General features: G+C 39.8%; 1 protein-coding gene across 3 annotated transcripts in view; it reads left to right on the top strand.

Moving 5' to 3' along the window:
- dyrk1b (dual-specificity tyrosine-(Y)-phosphorylation regulated kinase 1B) overlaps nt 1–22,991 on the top strand; it is a 93,948-nt gene that overhangs the window by 49,902 nt on the left and 21,055 nt on the right. For all 3 annotated transcript variants that reach the window (XM_044358489.1, XM_044358488.1, XM_044358487.1), the window contains one exon: nt 22,310–22,476. In XM_044358489.1, coding sequence (XP_044214424.1) covers nt 22,408–22,476 — 69 coding nt within the window. In that variant the 5' untranslated portion in view covers nt 22,310–22,407. The remainder of the gene's footprint in view (nt 1–22,309; nt 22,477–22,991) is intronic.

Raw genomic sequence — 22,991 nt, 5'->3', positions numbered from 1 at the left:
GTCCCTTTCTACCTCATTTCCTGTCATCTCTCTACTGTTGTTATCTAATAAAGGCATAAAATGCCTCCAATAATAATGATGATGATTACAAGAATAATAATAGTTGACAGATATCTTTGCTGCATCTCTGTTTATGAGCTCGGGTTCATTCATGATTTGAAACTGCAGGCTGTGTGAATGTGTGTAGTTGTTGATATGCCACAGACCGTGTGCACACTCAAATTAAGGCTGAAAGTTTTTCAAATTCTCTTGCAGACAGCAGGTGATCAACAGAGATTTACATGTCTCTTATATCATGTACCATACAGGGTTAATTGTTGTAGCTTTGCCAGTTTAATGCGCTGTAGTTTGTGGGTTTTATGTTGACCTATGTACAGGTCCACCAACTCTGGATTCCCTACAGTCACTGTAGAATCCCTCATGTCCAGGCTCTGTTAAACATCCAGCTGGGAATTAAATTTGAGCCCTGACATTTAGTGGCTTCTTCTTTCAGCTTTCCCTACCTTCACTGTTGCTCACTCCTTACTTCCTTTCCTTCTTGTTTATCAGTTTTATTCAGACAACCAGGTAAAAGCCCATTCATACATGGAAAAAAACTTAAGTTAAAAAGTTAAAGTTAAAAAAAAACATCAAGCAGGGTATTTAGTTCATCTGATCAACTTTGGTTTGTGAGCTTTTTACAGTTTAGGAAACCGTGAAACTTTGAACATGTAATGAAGAGTAATGACTGCTGTTCTATGGACATACAGAAAGCAGTGTTGGCTGCTCAGTTTGGTTTGTAAAGTTTGTATTGGTACAAGATACTAGTAATCCTATATGAGCAACCTGTTCCATGTATTAGACAAGTTAGAAGTGGTGGTGTGCCCTCAGGTCAGGATATGGTAAAAATGTACCTGAAGGTAAAGTGAAGCTCCACTGTAGGTAAATAATTGAGTAAAGGTAAAAAAATACATGGCGCTTGGATCATGTGGTGATCAAATGGACATGGCAGAGGGGATGTCAGGATTTGTCTTAAAGGGAAATTTTGGTATTTTTAAACTTGGACCCTATTTTCCCATCTTTTTGTGTCTAAGTGACTAATGGGGTCAACAATTTTTGAAATTGGTCCAATATTGAGTGAGAGCACTTCAGCTGATAAATGGGCTGCAATGTAATCCCTTGGGGCAATAGCGGCCCGTCAGTGTACGGCCACTAAAAGTGCTTGTTTTTGCCATCAACAGACTCAGATTGTTATTATAAGTGTCTAACAACATCATGGAAAGGACCATACAGAGAAAAAAAAAATTTTCTTTACTTCTTGCTTGATCCAGTCTGTTTGTTATCATGTCAAACTAAGTCTTGCTCCTAGGAGAGGTCTCGTTCTGAAATCCCGCGAGAACAAATACTCACTAAATATTCAGCCATGCTAGAGTTGGAGAGAGGAGTGCCAGGAGTTTGTTGTGTTGTATTTTCAAAGTCATGGCTGACTTATAATAACAATCTGAGCCTGTCAGTAGTGAAAACAAGCACTTTTAGTGGACATACATTGACGCCAATGCCTCAAAGGATTACATTGCAGCCCATTTAGCAGCTGCCAGCTGCAGCACTCTCACTCAATACTGGACAAATTTCAAAAATGATTGTCTCCATTAGTCACCTAGTCACAAAAAGATGGGAAAATAGGGTCCAGGTTGAAAAACACTGAAGTTTCCCTTTAAGTGATTTAAACAGCCTCCCCTGTGTTTATCACTGCTTCCTATCAGCTGGTGCTGTGTAGAACTCCACCAGATACTGAACAGATTCCGATCCTCGCTGGCAGCTGTCACTTTGGTTTAGCATTTTGTATTAGCTAAACTTGCAGTGATAGCTAAAAGCTAAATACTAGCCTTTGGATTAGTGGGCACAGCAGTTAGAGCTGAATTGTAGCCACTTTAAAATTGAAATGCTCCCAAAAGTTTGATGTTTTCTGGCATCTTTTCTTGTCACTCCTTTTGCTGTTGCATCCATAGTCGTGCTGTACTGTCAACTAGTGTTAAACATTTTGTCAGAAATCTCCTGTATAATAGACCTGGCCTCATCGTTACCTGTGGTAATTTTAACATTGGACTCACTTACTTACTCACAATACTTCATTGTTGTATTCACTTTGACAATGAGGTCCTTCCTACTTTCATCATTCTGGATGTGATGCACTCACCTTCACTTGTCAAATTCAAATGTCAACTATCAAATAAAGGCAAAAATGCTAAAAGAAGAATATTTAAAAAAAAAAAAAAAAAAAAAACAATCTGACCTTGAGGTACATTTAGTTCTATATTTTTTGATCATATCACATGATCTTCAGCAAACAGACTTTACCCACTTGTCATGGAATTGTAGATGCATACATTTCCATTTTTTCTGAGAACTTTTCATCCATGTTGGCTTAAAATCTGAACCTACATCATTACTGTAAGCCAAGGCATGTACACATTTATTATCATTTTTTATTAATTGAAAAAATATGCTGCCATATTAAACGGGGCAAGATACAACACTAGATTGAAATTGTCTGTATAAACTATGGAACCTCTCGATACATGTCACCTATGTTGCCCTCTTTAGTCTTTATTAGTATCCCTCACTTAACTGTCGCTGGTCTTAGTCGTGGTTTCTATTTTATTTGTTCCATGGGTCCTTCATAATCAATATTGATTTGCGTTGTCACTCATTTTACTAATTCCTCAAAATATACAACTTATTTTTGTCAAATTCTCTAAAAATTGTATCATTGACGTCTTTTGACTGTGGAAAACAACAGCATTTTTGAAGTTTCAGTGTTGCTTCCATCAGCACCACATCTCGAAACTACTGTTCTTGAAGTCACCAACAATCTTTTAATGTGTTAAATGTGCTACTTGACTCAGCGCAGCCTTTGAAAGACCTGATCGCAGCACTCTCTTTGACACACTGAGCCATTGGGTAGTTTTATCGGACCCTGGATGAAATCAGTTTACCTATTAACTGTCAGAGAAAAAGTTCTGCCTTTTTAAAAGCTATGTCTCCTCCTTTTTTGTTGTCATGTATGGTGTGCCTCAAGGGTCACTTTTGGGACCCTGTATTCCTAAAAGTTTTTTCTGGGTTACGTCATTGGTATGGCATGTCTTTTCACTATTATTCTAATAACACTCAGTTATATTCCCTGTTAGGCCCACTGACCTTAGTATGATATGTTCTATAAATCATTGATTGGTTGATGTGAAAAGCTGGATGTCAAAAAATGTCTTGAAGTTAAGGCTGCATTCAGAGTGACATTAGTTGTATACAAAAAACGCAGCCCCCTCATTCATTTAAATGAGGCTAGTCCAGCACAGGGTGCCAACACAGAGAGCTTTGGCAAAAAAAATGCAGGTCATCCAGCCCAACGTCTGCCACAACATAATGTGACGTCCTCTGGCAAGGCTCTGCGGACATGCAAGCGCACATTCCTAGTACATCACTTTGTAACATGAACACTGTTTTTCTATTGTTCACCTCGCAATCATTGCAACAAAAGATGAAATAGTTTGCAGCTGTAATAGCTTTCCAGAGTTGTAAAATCCTGTTTGTGAATATTATAAATCACTGTGCAGTGTTTTGGCTAAACAGTGATACAGAAGTCCTTGACATTGGGTCCCATAACAACATCATAAAAAAGATCCTGCCATCTACTGGTTACCTGTGGCAACATATCAAGCCTGCCACAAAAATTCAGTTTGATAGTAATTTAAGTTTTGAGCATCATACCACAGGACTTGCGTAATCTTGTTTTTATCACCTATAGCTTTTAACCCTATGTGAGTCTGTGCAGAGCCTGAGATCTTAAGGCAGAGGCCTTCATCTGATTCAGACTCAAGGGTTAAAACTAGGAAGGCCTGGCCTTTGTCTTCAGGACCCAGAGATTCTGGATCAACCTGCTCAGGGAAATAAGAACATCTTGATGTTTTACATCTGCTTTTTTATTATTGCTGCTTTATATCTCTTCTTGTGAACCACTTTGAAAAGTTCTCTAAATTGAACACATTGTTATCTGTGCTGAATGGTGTTTATACATCATCCTCATCAGGTAAGGGGTGCTCTGGCTGGGATTCAAACCTTGACGACCCAGTTACCAGGCAGTATCCAGCCAGGTGTCCCCCTCCCTCATTAATAGACCTGTATAGTCCACATATAGGTAATTGCTCTCCAGTGTATTTTGGCCCATTGTTGGATGTCTGCTACTTAGGATGTCAATTTTGGTTAATTTTGCTTTGACAGACTGACATCAATCAACTCATAACAAACTGGTTAATTTTTAAGAAAATGTGTGATGTAGCTTTGTTTGTGAGATCTGTTAAGCAGACGGTGGTCAGAGCTAGCTTGACTTGTAGCTCATCCTTCTTTGTGTGTTTTTCAATGTGTTTAGTCACACTAGCTCTTGGTGGCATAACGTACTCGGGCTCGAGGTACGAATATAAATAATACTAAAAATATAATTTGATTATAAGACGACCCTACCCCTTTCCAACATTTGTTTTTGGAAAAATAATAAACATTAAACACACAATAAACATTTCTTTTTGAATTTAACTTACATCATAGTATAGTTACATACTCACACGCTCTCCTGCCAGGCTCCAGTAAATGGTCAAAAATTTTCTCTGGCAGTTAGCATTTATACGACTTCCTGTTTTGTCTTTTTGAACTCCTTATCATCTGTGACAGTGGTATTTGGCAGCTTGACATATTCCATTTCTGCAGTAGAGACATCAGAAGACGCTTTGGACTCATTTTCATGAATTTATTTCCTCAATGGCAGAAAAACACATTATATGAGCCTTCAGAAACTCCTGCAGGTTAAACTGGACTAATGAAACACTTTTAGTGCTGACTTACTCTAATACACTCACTATAAACAGACTAGAGCCTAGCAACACTAAGGCTCCAAAGAACCTATAATACAACTCTCCGTGTAGAAGTTGGTTTTACGCCAACTATCAAAAAGATAGGCAGGCAAGTTTACTCCAGTGACTGTTATTGAACAGGTGCTTTGACTGGGAATTGTGCTTTATCTCTCCAGCTATCCACCTGGTTTTAAACAAGCAGGTTACAACTAAGTAGTTGTGGTTATATGAGCCTCTTGTAATAACAAGTTCATCTGCCAGCATCATTTTCATCTGAGATTTGATTTGAACTCAGATAACCCGGTCCCAGCCCTACTCCATCCAGGCAGCTATCCATTTCCCCCATTTAGTTAACTATGTATTCTACATTTCTGTATGTGTATTTATGGTCGCTCTTATTCTGTGTATGTGTATACATGTGATGTCTCTCAAAATCATGGCCCACCCCCAAGTCAGGAGGAGGTGTGGCACAGCATAATCTTATGTCAAATGAACATGGCTCGCCATGCAGAACACTGAGCAAATATTACTTTAGCAAGAGTGTCAGTGTGAGTTAATTAGTTAGTAGTAGTGTATTGTTAGGCTGCATTCAGACCCACATTAGCACTGTTATTTGAATGGAGGCTGTCCATTGGCGTTGTGGGGGAGCCAACGCAGAGAATTCTGGCAAAAAAGCACAGGGTTGAATCAGGCTCAACTTTTGCTGCGATCCAATGTGATGTCATCTGACAAAGTGCTGCATTGGCCAATCACATACATGCAAGGTCACATTCCTTGTGGTTTACTTTATAACGTAGGTGCCGTGTTAGACTGCTTACCTTGCAATTGTTGCAACTAAAGTAAAATAGTGATAACTTTCCAGAGTTATAAAATCCTGTCTCAGTATTCTAAACTACTGTGCAGTGTTTTATAGTCTTTAAACACTTTAAGTCTTTAAACACATACATCTGTTACTCCAACTGGACTTCCTGGATCGTATTTCATGTCTCACTGGTACCCAAACAACACCCACGCAGACCCCTGTGCTTTTGTAACTCAGGGCTGTTTGCTGTCTGAGTCCCTGCTTAAATGTACTAACTGACAAGTAGCCAGACATCACTTCTCTACATTTGAGGTTTGTACTCTGACATTGCAGAGTACATATTATGTTGCAACAGAAGTGTAATCTGTCTTATAACTGCATGTAACGGTCCTAATGGAATGTAGTTAATTTTTTGACTTGATCAAGAATGGACTTCCTAATATTATCTAGTTACTAGAACAGTTTTTGCCATGGTGTGAAGAGGGTCTGTAGTCAGTCACTGGCTCAGTCAGGGTAGTAGCTCAGGAACAGTATGTGTGGATGCTCTGTAGAACAGCCTCAGCCTGCACAGTGCTCAAAACTTCATATTCTGTCACAGGTTCTATTATCTGGATCTGTTATGATTTGATTGGCACTTGCTTTTATTCACATATCAGAGTCCAACTGATAAATAGGCCGACATTACCCAATCACAGATCACACAGTATTGTATCCACACATACGTCGGATAAAAGACATGTTAGCGGTAATTTAGAAACCATGTCTCCATCACAGAGCTTGTCCACTGCTGACTGATTCTTGAGATTATATTAAAAGTAATTAAAATAACAGAATAAATCAGACCAAGGGTCCTATTTTCAAAGTTTTTCAATATTTTTCTGACCTTGAAACTCACTTTGCCTGTCTGTGTGATTTTTTGGTGACCAGCACAGGGCACACGGTGCACAGGTGGGAGGACAGGTGCAAACAGGTAGGAGTTCATTCAAATGAAGCAGCGCAAGGCCTGTTCTGTTTTGGCTGAAATTTGGTCCTAGATGTTGCACTGAGAATAGACATTTCAGAACCATGTTTGTCTCTGATGCAATGTCAACCTGCTGCTGCTTTGATGATTTAATCAACAAAAGCAATATAAATAACTGATTGTTGCTTGAAATATAAATAAAATATTTCAGTTAAACATTCTATAACCAAAATTGGCGCAGAAAATAACGTTTCATGTAAAGAAAAAAAGTCAATTAATCCGTTTGCGTTAATCTATAAATGAATGTGCGTGATTGTACAGTATCTGTTTTCCACAGATGCTTTATACTGTATGAAAAACTTCTTCAGTTCTTCAAGTGCTGCACCAGAGCACAGTGCCATTACTGACAGTCATTCACTGTGTTTACCTTCATTAAATCACCTAATGTCACCAGGCTGCTATAGTATAATGTAAATAAAATATAACAGACACCTCTACACACATCAGACTGGTCGGTTATAACTTAATACTCTGCCTTTTTATGAAGGAGACGTCAGGTCAACTTTTTTTAGCATCTCATGTTTTTTCCTGAAACACATTACGGTGCAAACACTGTTGTGTAACATTAATTACTAAATTATGTGACCATTTACGAGGAGAGATACATTAGAATTATGACTGAAATAGCCTTGGTCCAATGCAATCATATAAACGGCTTCATGTTTTGTTTTGTGTTTTTTTTTGGAACCAGACATTTCCTGAAGAAAAGTTTTCCATTTGTTGAGCTGTTGTTATCATGCTTAATTGTTATTGCTTCAGCTATTTCAGAGCTATAAGAGCAGTGATGTGACTGGCTGAGAGAATATTTATTAATCAACAGACCCACTGATCTATATTCACCTTCATCCAGCCCTTTTGAATTTTGTGCTGCTGCACATACATGATAGCAGGTGCGCATGGAGACGCCCACACTGTCCGTGTGCCTAAAACCTACCACACTGCGCTCGTGGTTGTGCTTGCACGGTAAAATAGGGCCCTAAGAGTCTACAGCCATGCTAGTGGCTCTGTGAGACTGTACTTAGGCACGTTGGTGCTCCGAGCTCAATGCTAATGTCAGCATGCTAACATGCTCATAATGTTAAAGCTGGCATGTCGATGTTTAGCAGGTAATGCTGCACTGTGTTGGCCTGGCTGATTATCGGATCCGATATTCAGCATTTTTTCGATTATTGGAATTGTTATTTTTTTAAACCAATTGCTGATATGCGCTACTTTGGCTCTGATGCGGCCGCCTCTTTCTGTCTCTAGCATGGATGTATTATAAGAGCTGAATACTGAACTGAGAATGGCCCCCATTCAGTCCAATAAGAATTGTTTGGCTGGCACATACGCCAAAAAAAGTTTCTAGCTTCTAGGTTTGCTTCCACGTTGTGCAGCCCACTGAATGTGTGCAGGAGAATTTCTCCTGCTCGCCCTGTCCGCGAGTTCCCACTCGGCCCATAGACTTTACATTGTGATGACATCACAGATTTTTTTAAATCGATTTTCTTCGCTCAAGGAAAGTTTTACAAATATAAAACCTCCACAGATCAAAAATTCATAATAGAAGAGCCATAAATGACCTTGTTTGCAGTTCGAGGTGTCCTGTCAACAGTTTTACAGATGTCTCTTTTACAATGGTCTATGGGGAAAATGCTTTTTGGGCCACAGGGGAATTTTTCGCTGCAATACTGCGAGTGACCACTGGGAAAAGTTGGGAGGTTTTATATTGGTAAAAACTTCCCTCGAGCTGAGAAAAGCAATTTAAACATCTGTGACGTCATCACAATGTAATGGGCCAAGCGGGACCTCACGGATGGAGGCGGGGGGGAAACACTACTGCGCATATTCAGTGGGCCGCACAACACGGAAGCAAACTCAGAAGCTAGAAAATTTTTATGGTATATGCGCCAGCCGAGCAATTCCTATAGGACTGAATGGGCACCATTTTGAGTCCGGTATCCAGCTCTTATACATCCATGGTCTGTAGTCACCACTCTGTGGTCTCAAGCAATGTCCTGCCCATAGCACTGTCTGATTGGTTACAAGTCACGAGTAATAGCCTATCAACACTGAAGGCTGTGCATGTTGCTGTGCCACAGATGGCACAGAGAAGCATCTGCTGACTGGAGCAGCTCCAGTGAGCGAGCGGAGCTGTGTTACAAAGGTAAGGCAGCAGATATTGCCAAAGTTGCAATAAACATCAGTCTTTACACTGAAGTTTTAAAAACACCACAATCTTATGATCAATTTCTATGATGGATGACAAGCATGCCCAGTTTCCCAGAGACACTGCTGAAAATGCCCGAATAATGCACTCTGTTGCAGTGATATAACATAAGCTAATGTTGAGTCTCTTAGAGCTAACTTGAAAGCGATAGCAAACGTCAACAAGTTTATTTGTTGATCCATAATATAGCCACCTGACTTGCAAAAAATGTATATGCTATAATGTTATTTCTTGCACGTCACTTACTGGACATATTCACAGTCTCAACCAACTACTACAAGTAATGTTACTGCAGCTGACTGAAGCTGTCTCTGACTGTTTCTTGTAACTGATAGAGGTGCAGGATTGTTGTCAGAGACTTAAGGAGAGAGTGAATGAAGAGAGGGAGAAAGTGAGAAAGTTGGTGAATCAGATGAGTAAAGCGTTATTTTCTGATTGTTTCATGGCGGTTATGTTCCGGAGGACAAATAAACACGCCCACACCCCCACACACCTCTGCTCGACCCTGCGGCTGAACCGCACCGCCTGATTTGATCTGAATACGGCCTTACTGCTAACCTTTTCCTCTGCTCTGCTCACATTCACCGTCACTTTTCTGACGCTCGCTCTCTCGCTTAACCACTCACTGGCTACCTGCAGTTTCCCAGGCAACGACACAGACGTTGACTCACGTTTCGAAACAGCACTGCTCAGAGGCTCCCAAACGCCATTGAGTTCCGAATGAATGGATATTTGGCGTTATTCTTGGCATTTAAAAAATAATTTTTGGCCTGGCAGGGGTTCTTGGTAGCCTGGCGGCCCGCCAGGCCTGTACTATTATAGGGGAAACACTGTTCATTATAAGTAAAAGTCCTGCAATGAAAATCTTACTTAAGTAAAAGTATAGAAGTATTACCAGCTAAATTTACTTAAAGTGTTAATGTAAAAGTTTTGCAGAAAATACGGCTGTGACTGATATGTTAAATAAATTTAACAAAGTACATTATTAATACTGATGAGTCAATGTTTAAGCAGCATTTTATTGTTGTAGCTGCTGGAGGTGGAGCTAGTTTGAACTGCTTTGTGAGGGTCATGAGATAAATCTGAGGCGTGTTGAGATGATAGATGGGTGGGAAAGGAGTAAAAACATAGTTCGGCTACATAAAATTGAATTTGGATTAATTTTCCAGAATTTTTCTTTAATCTTTGCATTTTTGTGAAATATCGGGTTTATTGAGTTTCACCTCTTTAGACCATAAACAATTATTTGTTTGAAGCCATGTGAGGAGAAATGTCTCTTTGGTGCAAACAACTCAAAGACATCTGAAATATGACAAAGAGACATAAATACACACTGATCTTTTTTTGTAATGGGCCACAAGCCAAAAAGTTTGGGAACCATTTATTTAATCTTTAACAATGTTGTGTAACTCATCATTATGTTATTTTATGTTAAATTTTAATCTGAAAAGTAACTTGTAACTAAAGCTGTCAAATAAATGTAGCGGAGTAGAAAGTACAATATTTCCCTCTGAAATATAGTGGAGTGGAAGTATAAAGTAGCATCAAATGGAAATACTCCAGGAAAGTACAAGTACCTTAAAATTTTACTTAAGTACAGTACTTGAGTAAATGTACTTAGTTTTTACCACTGCCTTTAAACAATTGAAACCAACTAAAGGCTTTCCAAAGATGTTTTGCTGTAATAAATGAAGCATAATTGTGCATTAAAATTGTGCGTTCTAAATTTTGACAAATGTCTATCATTTTGCAGGGGCTGTGTGATGCTCAAAACAATTTATCCACCGTTTTACAGCTGCGACAGTAGGTTACGGCCAGTATGTACTAGCCATTGGGCATACTGGGACACATTCCAGTGGCCTGTTAAAAAATATATTTTTGAGCCAGTGGACCAGCAAAACTGATTGTTTTTACTGGCACTCTCTGTGTGCCTGTCATTCGGGGTGCACAGGCTGCATGCCATGTCAGGCCTGATTCAGACCAAATCAGGCAGTGCGGTGTACCGCTGTAGGGTTGAGCAGAGGTGTGTGGGGTGGGCATGTTTATTTGTGCTCTAGAGCATAACTGCTGTGAAATAATAAAAAAAATTACATTTTATTAATCCAATTCATCAACTTTCTCGCTACCACCGGTCCCTCTCCTCATTCACGCTCTAGCTCACTGTCATGTTTTTGCTAACCAGTTGATAGTAAAACCTGATGCCATGCAGAGCATTTATCCTGGGACCACAACAGTCAGTAGGAGTCAATTAGAAGAGTTTGTCCACACTACACCAGGTACATTGAAATGCATCTTTTTCTCTCTGTTTCAGAGAGCTCTGCGATCTGGTCTGCCATGAAATCACTATTTCTGTGTGTGTTCATGACTGTAGACTATAGAATTTATATAAAGACGCTGTGTCACCATTCACTGCCGCTAGAATTACAAAAGGAAAGGCAATGCTGGCTCAACAGTCGACTGACCCCGCTGCTGCTGTTAGCCAAGCAGGTCACAATCAAAATAAAAACCAGTCAGTAACTAGCTAAATGCCTTTTAGCCATTTTTATGCCAAATTAACATTTCACAGTAAGTTTAGGTACACATAATAAATCATGGTTTGGACATGTGCTGAGGAGAGATGCTGGTTATATAGGGAGAAGGATGCTGAAGATGGAGCTGCCAGGCAAGAGGAAAAGAGGAAGGCCAAAGAGGAGGTTTATGGATATGGTGAAGGAAGACATGCAGGTGGTTGGCATGACAGAGGAAGATGCAGAGGACAGGAAGAGATAGAAACGGATGATCCATTATGGTGACCCTTAATGGGAACAGCTGAAAGAAGAAGATGTGGTAAATCATACATTTCTTCACCTTGGAGCCACTGGAGCTAACTTAAAGGGAAACTTCGGTATTTTTCAACCTGAACCCAACTTTCCAATCTTTAGTGTCTAAGTGAATAATGGGGTCAACAATTTTTGAAAATCGTCCAATATTGATCGAGAGTGCTGCAGCCGGCAGCCACTAAATTGGGTGCAATGGAATCCTTTGAGGCAATAGTGCCCTGTCAATGTCCACTAAAAGTGCTTGTTTTTGCCACTGACAGGCTCAGATTGATATAATAAGTGTCTGACAACATTATGGAAAGGATCCCTACAGAGAAATAAAAGTTTTTCTTTACCTTTTGCTTGATCCAGTCTGTTTGTTATTGTATCTAACCAAGTCTTGCTCAAGGAGAAGTCTCGTTCTGAAATCTCGCGAGAGTTGAGTTGTTGTCGAAATCAGCTAAATGTTGTTGGAGTACAGAAATCTTAGCTTAGTTTTGTCTAAACGATTTTCAAAGTCATGTCTAAATATTTTGCTTATTTCGACAACATTTCAACTCTCGCAGGATTTCAGAATGAGACTTCTCCTTGAGTGAGACTTGGTTTGACACAATAACAAACAGACTTGATCAAGCGAAAGGTAAAGAAAAACGTTTTATTTCTCTGTATGGTCCTTTCCATAATGTTGTCAGACACTTACAATATCAATGTGAGCCTGTCGGTGGCAAAAACAAGCACTTTTAGTGGAAGCACATTGCAGCCCGTTTAGTAGCTGCTGGCTGCAGCACTCTTGCTCAGTACTGGACCAGTTTAAAAAAACTGTTGTCCCTTGTAGTCACTTGGACACAAAAAGATGGGAAAATAGGGTCCAGGTTGAAAAATCCTGAAGTTTCTCTTTAGGATTTAGCTAACTACTAGCCATTAACTATATCTATTCACACCTGCCTTTCTCTTACATTAACATTACAAGGGTATGATTGCAAAGCGAAGTCCACATCTGAACCAGTTAGTATTGCTATCCACAGAAATATTGTGATTTGAGCCTTGTGGATAACCAGAGCTGTAACTGAGCAGGGATGCTGTATATCCAGGAAAATTGTGGTCAACTACAGTGAAGATAAAAGTAAAAGTGCTTTACAGTCCTCTTATATCATTCAGGTGAATTTGAGATAACTATAAATGCAATTGTTGAATTCATTTCTAATTTGAGTATTCATTTTAAAGGTGTGTTTATGTGGTGGTCTTCAGTGTGATGGAGTGGTAGTATATTGGTGGTGTAAACACAGTTGGCTTAGTGTTGTTTTTCATCATCTAGCCACTTGTTGAAGCATTAGTTTGTGATTGTTGTGTGTGTTCTTATGCTATCTAGAATCACTCCTCTCAGTTATTCTTAATATTGTTGCATCATTGTGCATCCACACAACACTGATGGGGAGTTGAAACTGTTAGCAGAGAAAGAGAAAATGGTTGGATAGTGAGCAGTTGTCTGATTGACGTCAGAAAGGAGGGAAGATGGAAGGGAGAGATGTATAGATGATGGATGGATAAATGGAAGAGAGAATGCAGATTCATAGATGGAGAGGTTTGAGAAAGCAGGAAGGATGATGAAGGAAAGGGGGAGGAGAGCGTGACTGGTAGGGTGGGTTGGGTTGCTAGGGGAGAGTATGTCAGACTGCTGCTGAAAGCCAGGCCTGCTATTGGAAGCTACATGCTTAGCAGGAGGGAGGCGGAAGAGGAGGGAGAGAAGTAGCTAATGAGTATTGTACGCTGGTTGCTGAGACAGCACTGGGTTTATTTATAGAGTCCTGGCCAGCCAGCCCTTAGATACCAGCAGCGAATCAGCTGACAGAGAAAGAGGGGGCCCCGACCAATGGCAGTGCAAGAAGGGGGATGCCAGAGTGAGGAAGTGCTGTGAGTGCCTCTCAGTCTCTTAAAGAGACGGTGCAGATTTCCCAGTACTAGGCAGATATTCTCTCTCTCCAGCAGTGTCATGTCTGTAAGCAGGCCAGGACCCAGAGCACCACAACAGTCCCATTGACAGTGATTGGATTACATTCTCGACCTTATCACACAAATAGAGCACAAGTACACACATGCAGTTCAACACTGAGGTGCAGAGCTGCTGACTGGTTTTCGTTTTCACAAATGGAGCCTCTATTAGCCACACAGTTCTATTTAAAATCTCAGGCAGCCATTTGGAAAAATGTTGAGCACTGAATAGAACTGCCCGCACTGTATATGGAAGACAATACTGGTGAGGAGCCTATAATTGCTTAAAGTTATTCTTTTATGTTCACTAAGAATACTTCCCCTGAATGATGTTATAGTGATATAAAAATAGATTGCATTTTGCCACTCTGAAACCTCTTTTACTGTGACTGGTATAAGGAGTAACAGTACTGTTCTTAGAGCACAGGAGCTCTGCATTACTACCTGAGTTTCCCCTCCTTATGTAAATCTATAGTTGTCCACCTAATGGCCTTTTCCCAAAAACTCTGTAAAGCCTGCTTTAGCTGCTCTGACATGCAGGGCCAGTCCATGCCAGACTTCCCCATGAACCAAGCTGTGTCTTGCACTAAACTGATCCACAGCTGTGGGTGTACAAGTGAAGAGAGAGAAAACAGCATTTTGAAAAGCCTTTCCCATGTTCAGCTCTCACTACTTTTGTAGCTTGTAACTGAATCTCTGGTTCGGAGTTTAGTTCCTACATGTCTGTTCTTTCTTTGATCTACAGTAATTGATAGAAGTTTCACTGTTTTCTGGCATACTGTCTTTAAGCCAGAGCTGTATATGCTGCGTTAAGTTACTGCTAATGCAAACTGTATTCCTGCTGCTGCTTCACAATAAAAGCTTCAGACGTATTCACACATACAGGGCTCGACATTAACTTTTTGATGCAGTTGTCTTTTGGACAAGCAGATTTACCTCTCACTTGTCCAGGCACAAAAGTCACTTCTATGGGTAAAAATGACTATAATTATAATTTTTCATTTTGTTTGCGAATGCATAATGCAGACAAACAAACAGTTGGAAGTACCAAACAGTGTCAACATATAAATGATTCAATGTATGAATTTTATTAAAGCCATTACTTTCCTGGCAATGATCTTTTCATTTGATCCTGAATTGCAAAGCACTTTGTAAAGTCTGTTTCAATATGAGCTCTATAGATTAATCATTGATCATCATTGACAATTAATAATGATGATTGACAGTGTTTCTCCTAGGATTTTTTTCAGGGGGGGTCGTAGGCCCTCTGAAACTACTAGTTTTTTCACCGGGCGGGCATGTCATTGATATGTGGTGTTGACAGTGTCGTCATAGACACACGCAGTAAGGCGGTTGTCCGTATGGGTGTATTTCTCTATACTGAGCTGAAATGAAACAGGTGCACAAAAATTTGTAAAATAAATATATACAATATTTATTCACCTAATTTTAAATATGAATCATATTTATTTACAACACAGAAATAAACATAGGCCTTATGGATGATAGATGTCTCTGTCTTATAAACAAATCTCGATTCTCACACCATCTATATGGTCCTTAGTAAAGATCAGTGTTTGTAATAAAACAAAAGAACAAAACTAACTTACGGGGAATTAATTTGCTCAAACTTAAAGCCAAATCAAGACAACAGTTTGAGTTTTGGATGAATCAGTCAGATGAATGATGAATCAACATTTTGTGTTTTTTAATAACTGAAACTATCTGTCAGTTTCAGTGCTTTAGTGCTGCAACAGTTACAGTTGAGGATAACATCCTTTACACAGCTTAATACAACATGTTAATAAAGTTTTTGTGTAGTGTTAATACTTGTGTTAAAATATCTGTAAGTCCTTTTATAGCAGGTTTTAATCTTATGCTTTGTTTTGTTTGTTAGGATGTCATTTTGTTTACATTGGGATAACAGATTGTGCTTTTAAAAATATTTGGAGAACAGTAATTCATCTACATAAAGGTGTAAGTCAGACCTTACCAGTTTTTTTGCTTCCTGCTTTGAATGTGTTCATGTCTCTCCATCACCGGACACCTGGGCTGCTTCTATGTGCTTCTCTTCTCTTTCCTCCTTAAACTTTTTCTTTAAGTCTTCTTTACTCTCTCCCTGTTTTTCTTTCAACACCATTACATCCTGCAATTCTTCCTCACTTCTGTCTCCTCTCTCCTGATTCCTTCACTTACTCTGAAAATGTAAAAAGCCCTCCTTTTAAAAGTCTGACTGAGCATGAAGCAGAACTTTAACTTATATGATGTTAATTACAGTATTTGTGGACAAATGACACATGGTGGGAATGCATCAGAAGTCAAGCTATCCAAACTATCAGCTACATTTACATTACTGTAATTTAAATCAGCAGCACCTGATTAACTGGACAGTTAAAACAACACTAATGTCAATTTAAAAAACTTAAGCTTCACTGAAGAGCTTTTCTTGCTTCTTACTTTGTTGTCTTTTGTCTGACATTATTATTTGATGATGCACATGTCAGTTTATGTCATACATCATCCTCTCAACTCTGATTCATTTGTCTGTCCAATGAATGCGGCCTCAGTCTGCCTGCTAGCTTCAGCACGGAGGTTTTGTTTGTTTTAAACACCCGCGTGGCAGAAACTGGTGGTGGTTTGTTGGTCAATGTTAACAGTAAGAGCTGTCTCCGTGTCATACAAGGATACAATGTTAGAACAGAAAACAAAACGAGCGCTCCTAGAAGCTACAACAAACTGCAGTAGGAAGCCAGTCTGAGCTAGCAGCTGTAAAGTGATGAAAGTTTGTGTAAATGCTATTGCTGAATTTGAGAGGTGGCTAAACGGCATTTACGTGCATCTAGTACTCCCGCTATCCTACTAGTATACATTACATTTGTTTTTATTTGTTTCTCTCCGGAGCAGCAGGGAGTCTGGCAGTGGTTTGGGAAACACTACACATAACGTCAAGACACAGGTTTTTTTTAATGTCATTTAACTTCAGTGTGGCAAGTAAATTTCTCTTCCACTTGTCCTATTGAAAAAATCCACTTGCCCCGGACAAGCAGACAAGCCTTAATGTCGAGCCCTAACATATAGAGATAAAGATATAGATTTTACACTGCAGTGACATGTCTGCCTTTAGCTGCCTTTAGCTGACTATCCCATAGCTTCTATTTATTACTGTCAGGAACTAAAAAGGTGTATCTGAGGAAGTAAAAAGTTCATCTCCTTGAAGAACCGACCATCAATTCCCCCGAATACACTAATAACACTGAAACTCCAGTCTGTGCTTAATGATAGACCCGTCTGTCCACTCAGGCAACAACTAACTTATGGTACAGCAAAATGTTATATCTGTAATTATTTGCTTTAGTGATGAGATGTGTTCAGTAGGCTATATGGAAGCACTTCCATGCATGCATCAATGTCACTACAATATATTGTGAGACACTGCATTTGGAGGTATAGTCATCATTTTGAAGAAAGATTGTTGATATTTGAATTAAACACCTAAACAAATACACCCCTCCCTTTGTGCTCCTTCAGAAGCTCCGCCCCCCCAAATTCATGGACGTGCATTGCCAAGGCAACGACTAAAAGAGAAATATGGCGGAATCCATAGCAATGCATCAGCTGTAGAGTCACTGCTGTTCCTCTCACACATTATCAGGAGCAAAAAAAAATTTCGTCTCATGTGAGCACAACAGTCCATCCACACTGTCCCCTCTTCTCACTCAACCTGCATTCAGCATCTCTGTCCACAGAAGCAGCCGTCTGTCAGCTGCAGATCCTGGGGAGCTGAGAGGACAGCAGCCAGACTAACTGCCTTCACCAGGCTGACTGACAGCAAAAAATTACTGAACCAAAATAGTTTGCATATCATCACCATGGGAAGGAATCGACAGTCTTTGTATTTATTGATTCATTGATATGGTTAATAAGTTGAAAACACATGAATATGGGATATTTGTGTGATTTAAACAGCTGCCTGCTCAGATTATGCTTCACTAAACGCGACAGAGAATTAAGCGTAAAAAAACATGGCTGGTCTCTGTGAGACTGTCTTGGATTCAGTGTGGGTTGATACATTTAATAAAATGGAAGCGTATCTGCTCCGTGAGAAAACACTTTCTATGTGCATTGGACACAGCCTATCTCTCTCCAGTTTGCCAGCCCTCCCCTACCATTCAGCGGGTCTGGAGATGGGAGACTCATGTCCTCACACAGACAGCTGCTCTCATGACTGGCTTGTACTTACTGTTTAAATGCAAGCTATTGTATCCTTCTTGAGTTTGTAAATTGAAATTTTTCAATTAAAAAAACAGCTTTGAAAAAAAATGCTGCTCTGATGATATCCTCCTGTCCTGTGCATGAGCACAAACGCCCCCTGCTGATTGGCTGGAGTAGTGGTGTGTGGCTCTTACCAAGCCACTGTTTACATGCCCAGAGCCAGTGCTGTGTATGAACCCCTATTATTTTTTTCATTGTAAACACGGACGAACATTTAGGGGACTGTGAGGAGCTATTCGCTTGATTAGACAAAAAGCATATTGGATTAGAATCGCTGACTTTACCTTTAAACAGCAAAACTGAAAACTGTAATTATAAACTTGACAGTTTAGGATTCATACCGAGAAGGACTGCTTTATTACAGTTTGACTGTATGAACCTGGAATCACTTTCAGCTGCTGTGTGATGCTGCAGGTATTTAATAAACTCAAAGGAAGGACTCTAACACATACAGCTTTGGGCAACAAACAGAACATCAGAAGGTCTACTCATGTTTCTGCAAAATCCTGGATTACATTCAGTGACACCTGAACAACATTATTGGTGAGATTCAGACATTAATCTAACCCATTACAGACCTGCCCAAGTCACAGTAATAACTGTAGGCCTATTTTGACAGACGTATCCATATGGCTATATATGTGAAATACTAGAGAACTGAAAGAGGCAAAATAGATGAAAGTTGATTTGTGATTATGAAGAGCTCTGTGTGTGCGCATCTCATGCAAATAGTGGCTTTTATGGTCTGTGCAATTTTTATTATGGACCAACCTCTGTGCTGAAATGTGGAGAAAAGCCTGAAACATTGGAGACAGCCGCAGAAACTGCTCTGCTCACTGTAATAGTAACTTTACTGCCTGCATCCTTAATACATCCTTAATCCATGGCTTGTATGTGTCTATGACATGTTGCACAATATTTGTCCCCCCTCCCTCCATAACTTCAAGTTCCGCTCTATTACGTTAAAATATCTCTTTTTAAAGATGAAAACTGTTTGGAGATAGGCTCAAAATATTCAGAGTTGAAGCCCTGAATGATCAGCCTTAACAAGACCCCTGCTCATGTAGACATGAGTGAACTTGTGTAGATCAGAGATCTGAGCATGGCACACAGAATATACAGAACAGACCCAAAACTATGGCCCGTGTTCTCACAAGCTGCACTCACAGCTGTTGTAGTCACTGTTGCTGGTTGACAGGGAGGTTTTCTGCGAATGATAGACATCCAGCACATTTTGGAATGGGTTTAACTCTTGAATGTTGAAGGGAAAAAATTAACTTTCTTTTTAGCTTTTGGGGGAATCTGATGTTGTATTACATAATATAATATGCTGTATGTCTTAGAGCAGTCTATATTTAATGAAATAGAGCAGTCTGATATTTTAAAAATCCATCAAAATGGACAGGCCGGACTTCCCCTTGCTGAATGATGCTGCCTTATTTTTAAGCACATTCATAAATACTGGTGTTACATGTTGTTGATATTTCCCACCTGGCAGAACAGAGACTTCACACTTTAAAGCACTTTTATTTTATTTTGTTGGATGTACAGAGTGCACAGTGAACTTAGCAGCCACACATTTAGACTAACCTATTGTTGCTAACTTTGGAGCTAACCCCCTTCACTTTTCCAGCACTTGGGGAAACAGCAGATGTGACTTTTTAGCATTTATTAACTGTTACACTGGAGTCTGTACTGTATGTTTACTGCCAGACTGACAACTTACCGCTAACCTTTTCCTCTGCTCCGCTCACATCAACCGTCACTTTCCTGCCGATAGCTCTTTCCCACTTGCTACGCAAGCATATTACACAATGCCCTATTCCTAAACAGAGTTACGCTACCAATAGTTTCCTAGGTAACGACACAGAGGTTGACTCACGTTTACAGAACAGTGCTATACAGAGGCTCCAAAACGTTTTTTGGCCTAGTGGGGGTTCTCGTTATAATTACAAGAGAAACACTGATTCAGTAAACGTTCAGTAAATGCCTAGTAAATGTTCAGTATAGTTAGACCTAGCAGTCTCCATTAGGTTTGGCGAGTTCAAAGTTGTGAAAACAACGGGGGTGTTTTGAATACCCTATTTTCACAGGTAATTTGTTAGTCTGTCCCTCCCACTGCAGGAAATAATGGATTAATCCTTGAAAGCTATTGATGTAGCACTTCTCTCCTTATGAAAGTAACACAGCGATTATTCGACCAATGAGAATTTGGTCAGACAAGAGCCTTCAACCAACTAGTCGACCAGGAGACTACAGCCCTACTGAATTGACTTCTGTGTAAAAGGGACAACCAGCACAGTGGGAGCTGACACTGTTTCGTTGCATGTCACGCCTCTGAATCCGGAATGCCGGCATGCTCTGTTAAAGTACACACAAGGCTTTGTTTGATTCAGTATAAAAAAGCAAAGATGGCTTAATAATGGATCGTCTTTATGGCTATAACAGGAGATCTCTGTAAAAAGAGCTTGATGTCTCTTCGATCCACGATCCAACAGTGAGCTAAGCATCCACTCTCCTGCACTTGAGCCATGATGATCACAAGAACTCTGCAGTGTGTGTGTGTCATAGACCAATGGTCCACCAGCATTTGATTACATTGAAAGGTCAAAGAGCGACTGATATTACACACTGCTAGAGGAAATATCTTTTTGGTGGACGTTTGGCTTTTTCCCCTACTTCCCATAGAAAGATGCAAAAATGATGTGTATCTATGTTTGTTTTTGTATCTTTAGGATGAGACTAACAGATGCATTAACAATCAGCCGTCATATCATTGAGCCGACCACCAGCTGTTGCTGTTGGTCATATTAGCAGCCGATTGAGCACGTTGAAGTGGCAACAAAAGAAGTCACTGATAGAGAGCTCTCTGGTTGGCTGTTGTGAATCAGTGAATTCAGCCATGTATTGCATATTTTTCATGTTTCGACCTACAAGTTTGTTTTATCCACTAGCAAAATATTATGGGGTCAACAAGGCCAAAGCAAAGCAAAACCTTTGCAGTGCCAAGTGCTATTCTGTTATCAGATACACTCTTACTTTGTATTCCAGGTATATGACAATACTGCTAAATCATAGTTGTAGTGGGGTGAAAACGGTTGGCTGGTTTGTTCTGTTTGTTTCTCTGCAGTGTTCTTTGGAGTGCACATACAGACTTGTTATTTTCTGTTGTGTAGGCTAATCTGCCACTTCTTACCTTGATTAATCAATGAATCATTTGGTCTATGAAATGTCAGTAAATATTGAAAAATAGCTGTTAAAATTCCCCACAGCCCAAGTTGATGTCTTCAGATGTCTTGTTTTGTCAAACCAACAGTCCACAACCCAAAGATATTCAGTTTACTGCCATGTACTGACACAGAAAAGCATAGAATTCTCACTTTTGAGACGCTAGAAGCAGCAAATGTTGCTTAAAAAAAGACTAATACAATTATCCAATTTTTAAAATAGTTGCCATTCAATTTCCTGACGATCCACTAATCGATGAATCAACTAATTGCTGCAGCTATAGTGCAGGTGCAGAGTGTACATTCATGTTGGTAGCCTGGTGCTGTGTTCAAGTGCAATGTATAACAGATAGAAACTTTGACATGATGTTCATCTTCACAGGATTTATTCTAGTAGTAATATATGGGGAGGTGATCTTAATGGTCTTTTTTGAGCTGTGATTCAATCTGAGGGAAAGTTGCCTTAAAGGGTTGTTGTGTGCATTCGTGAGAGGGGCAGCCTTGTGTTATTCAGTGGAAATATATTATTATTATTATTATTACAAACCTGGCAAGCAGGTCTCTTGTTTTGAGAGAAAAGTTGAAGCCAATCCAGGAACATTTTATGTAAGATTCATTTGCAAATTTGTGAAGAGAGACAGAGACAAATTGGGCACTTTAATCTTTAACCATATTGAGGTGATCTTTATCAGAATTCCTGTGTTAATGTTTAAAAACAGGTGCTACTATGTCCTTGTTGTTTTCAACCCAGATATTAAAATTGGTATTAACCTAAAAAAATCCAGTATCAGCCCTAGGTTTAGATGACTATTCCTTCAGTTTTGGGGTTGCTCCAGAGTCCAAGCAGCTAAAGAGACTGCTTTGTAATGTTTGGTATGTTTTTGAAACTTGGCGAGAAAAGACGTAGTTTCGAACTGTCCAGTTTCTCTCTGGACAACTGGAGCTGTGTAGTGGACAGTACAGTATGTATGGCCAATATGGAAAGTAATAATCACTGCAGAAGGATCGACATGTGGTCTCCATAAACAGCAGTAGCCGTGTTGTTGGAGGCAAAGAAACAGATTAGAATGTTGAGGATTCCCTCTCTGATCATCTCTCTCTCTCTCCTCAGGTGTAAGCAGCTCAGGATGTCCGCCCACCTCCTCCTCCTCCTCCTCCTCCTCCTCCTCCTCCTCCACTGCCCAGGGCTTCTCCCTCGCTGAGCCAGCCATGACCAGCCAGCACACACATACACACCCCTCCTTCAGCTCCATCCACTCCATGGCCGAGCAGCAGCAGGTAACACACACACACCCAGTGTTACAGCAGTCCTGCCATACATGCTTTTGGCACAGGAATTGAGTTATATTTCACCTGTTGACTGTCATAGCAGCACTGCAACACCAGAGGGATGTGACAGACTTTATCTTGTGTCATGTTTTCATTTATAAATTATTGTGTTTACATTCAGTCATTCACTTTTGGAAAATGATTAAAACAATGCCAACTGTGCTATTGAAAACGATCATTAATAAAAAAGTAATATTGTTTACATTGTGATAAAGATTGATGAGCACAAGCACAAAATATGACTAGAGTTACTGAAGAGGAGTAGATTACTGAGCCTTTCTTTATCATGCTTAAAGTTATCTTCACTATCAATCTCTAAAAATATCAGAGAAGCAGCCAAGCTGACTAATCACTGATCTTAAGGTCTGCACATGATATCTCTGTAGGTACTGTATCTTTTTATTTTACACATGGCTATTATCCATTAATTGAGTTCATATCTGAAACCTTACAGGCTATAAATG

The sequence above is a fragment of the Thunnus albacares genome, chromosome 8, assembly GCF_914725855.1.
Source record: "Thunnus albacares chromosome 8, fThuAlb1.1, whole genome shotgun sequence".
In the NCBI taxonomy this organism is placed as follows: domain Eukaryota; kingdom Metazoa; phylum Chordata; class Actinopteri; order Scombriformes; family Scombridae; genus Thunnus; species Thunnus albacares.
Note: the sequence above shows the minus strand (reverse complement) of the source record. Positions and strands in the feature narration are given on the sequence as shown.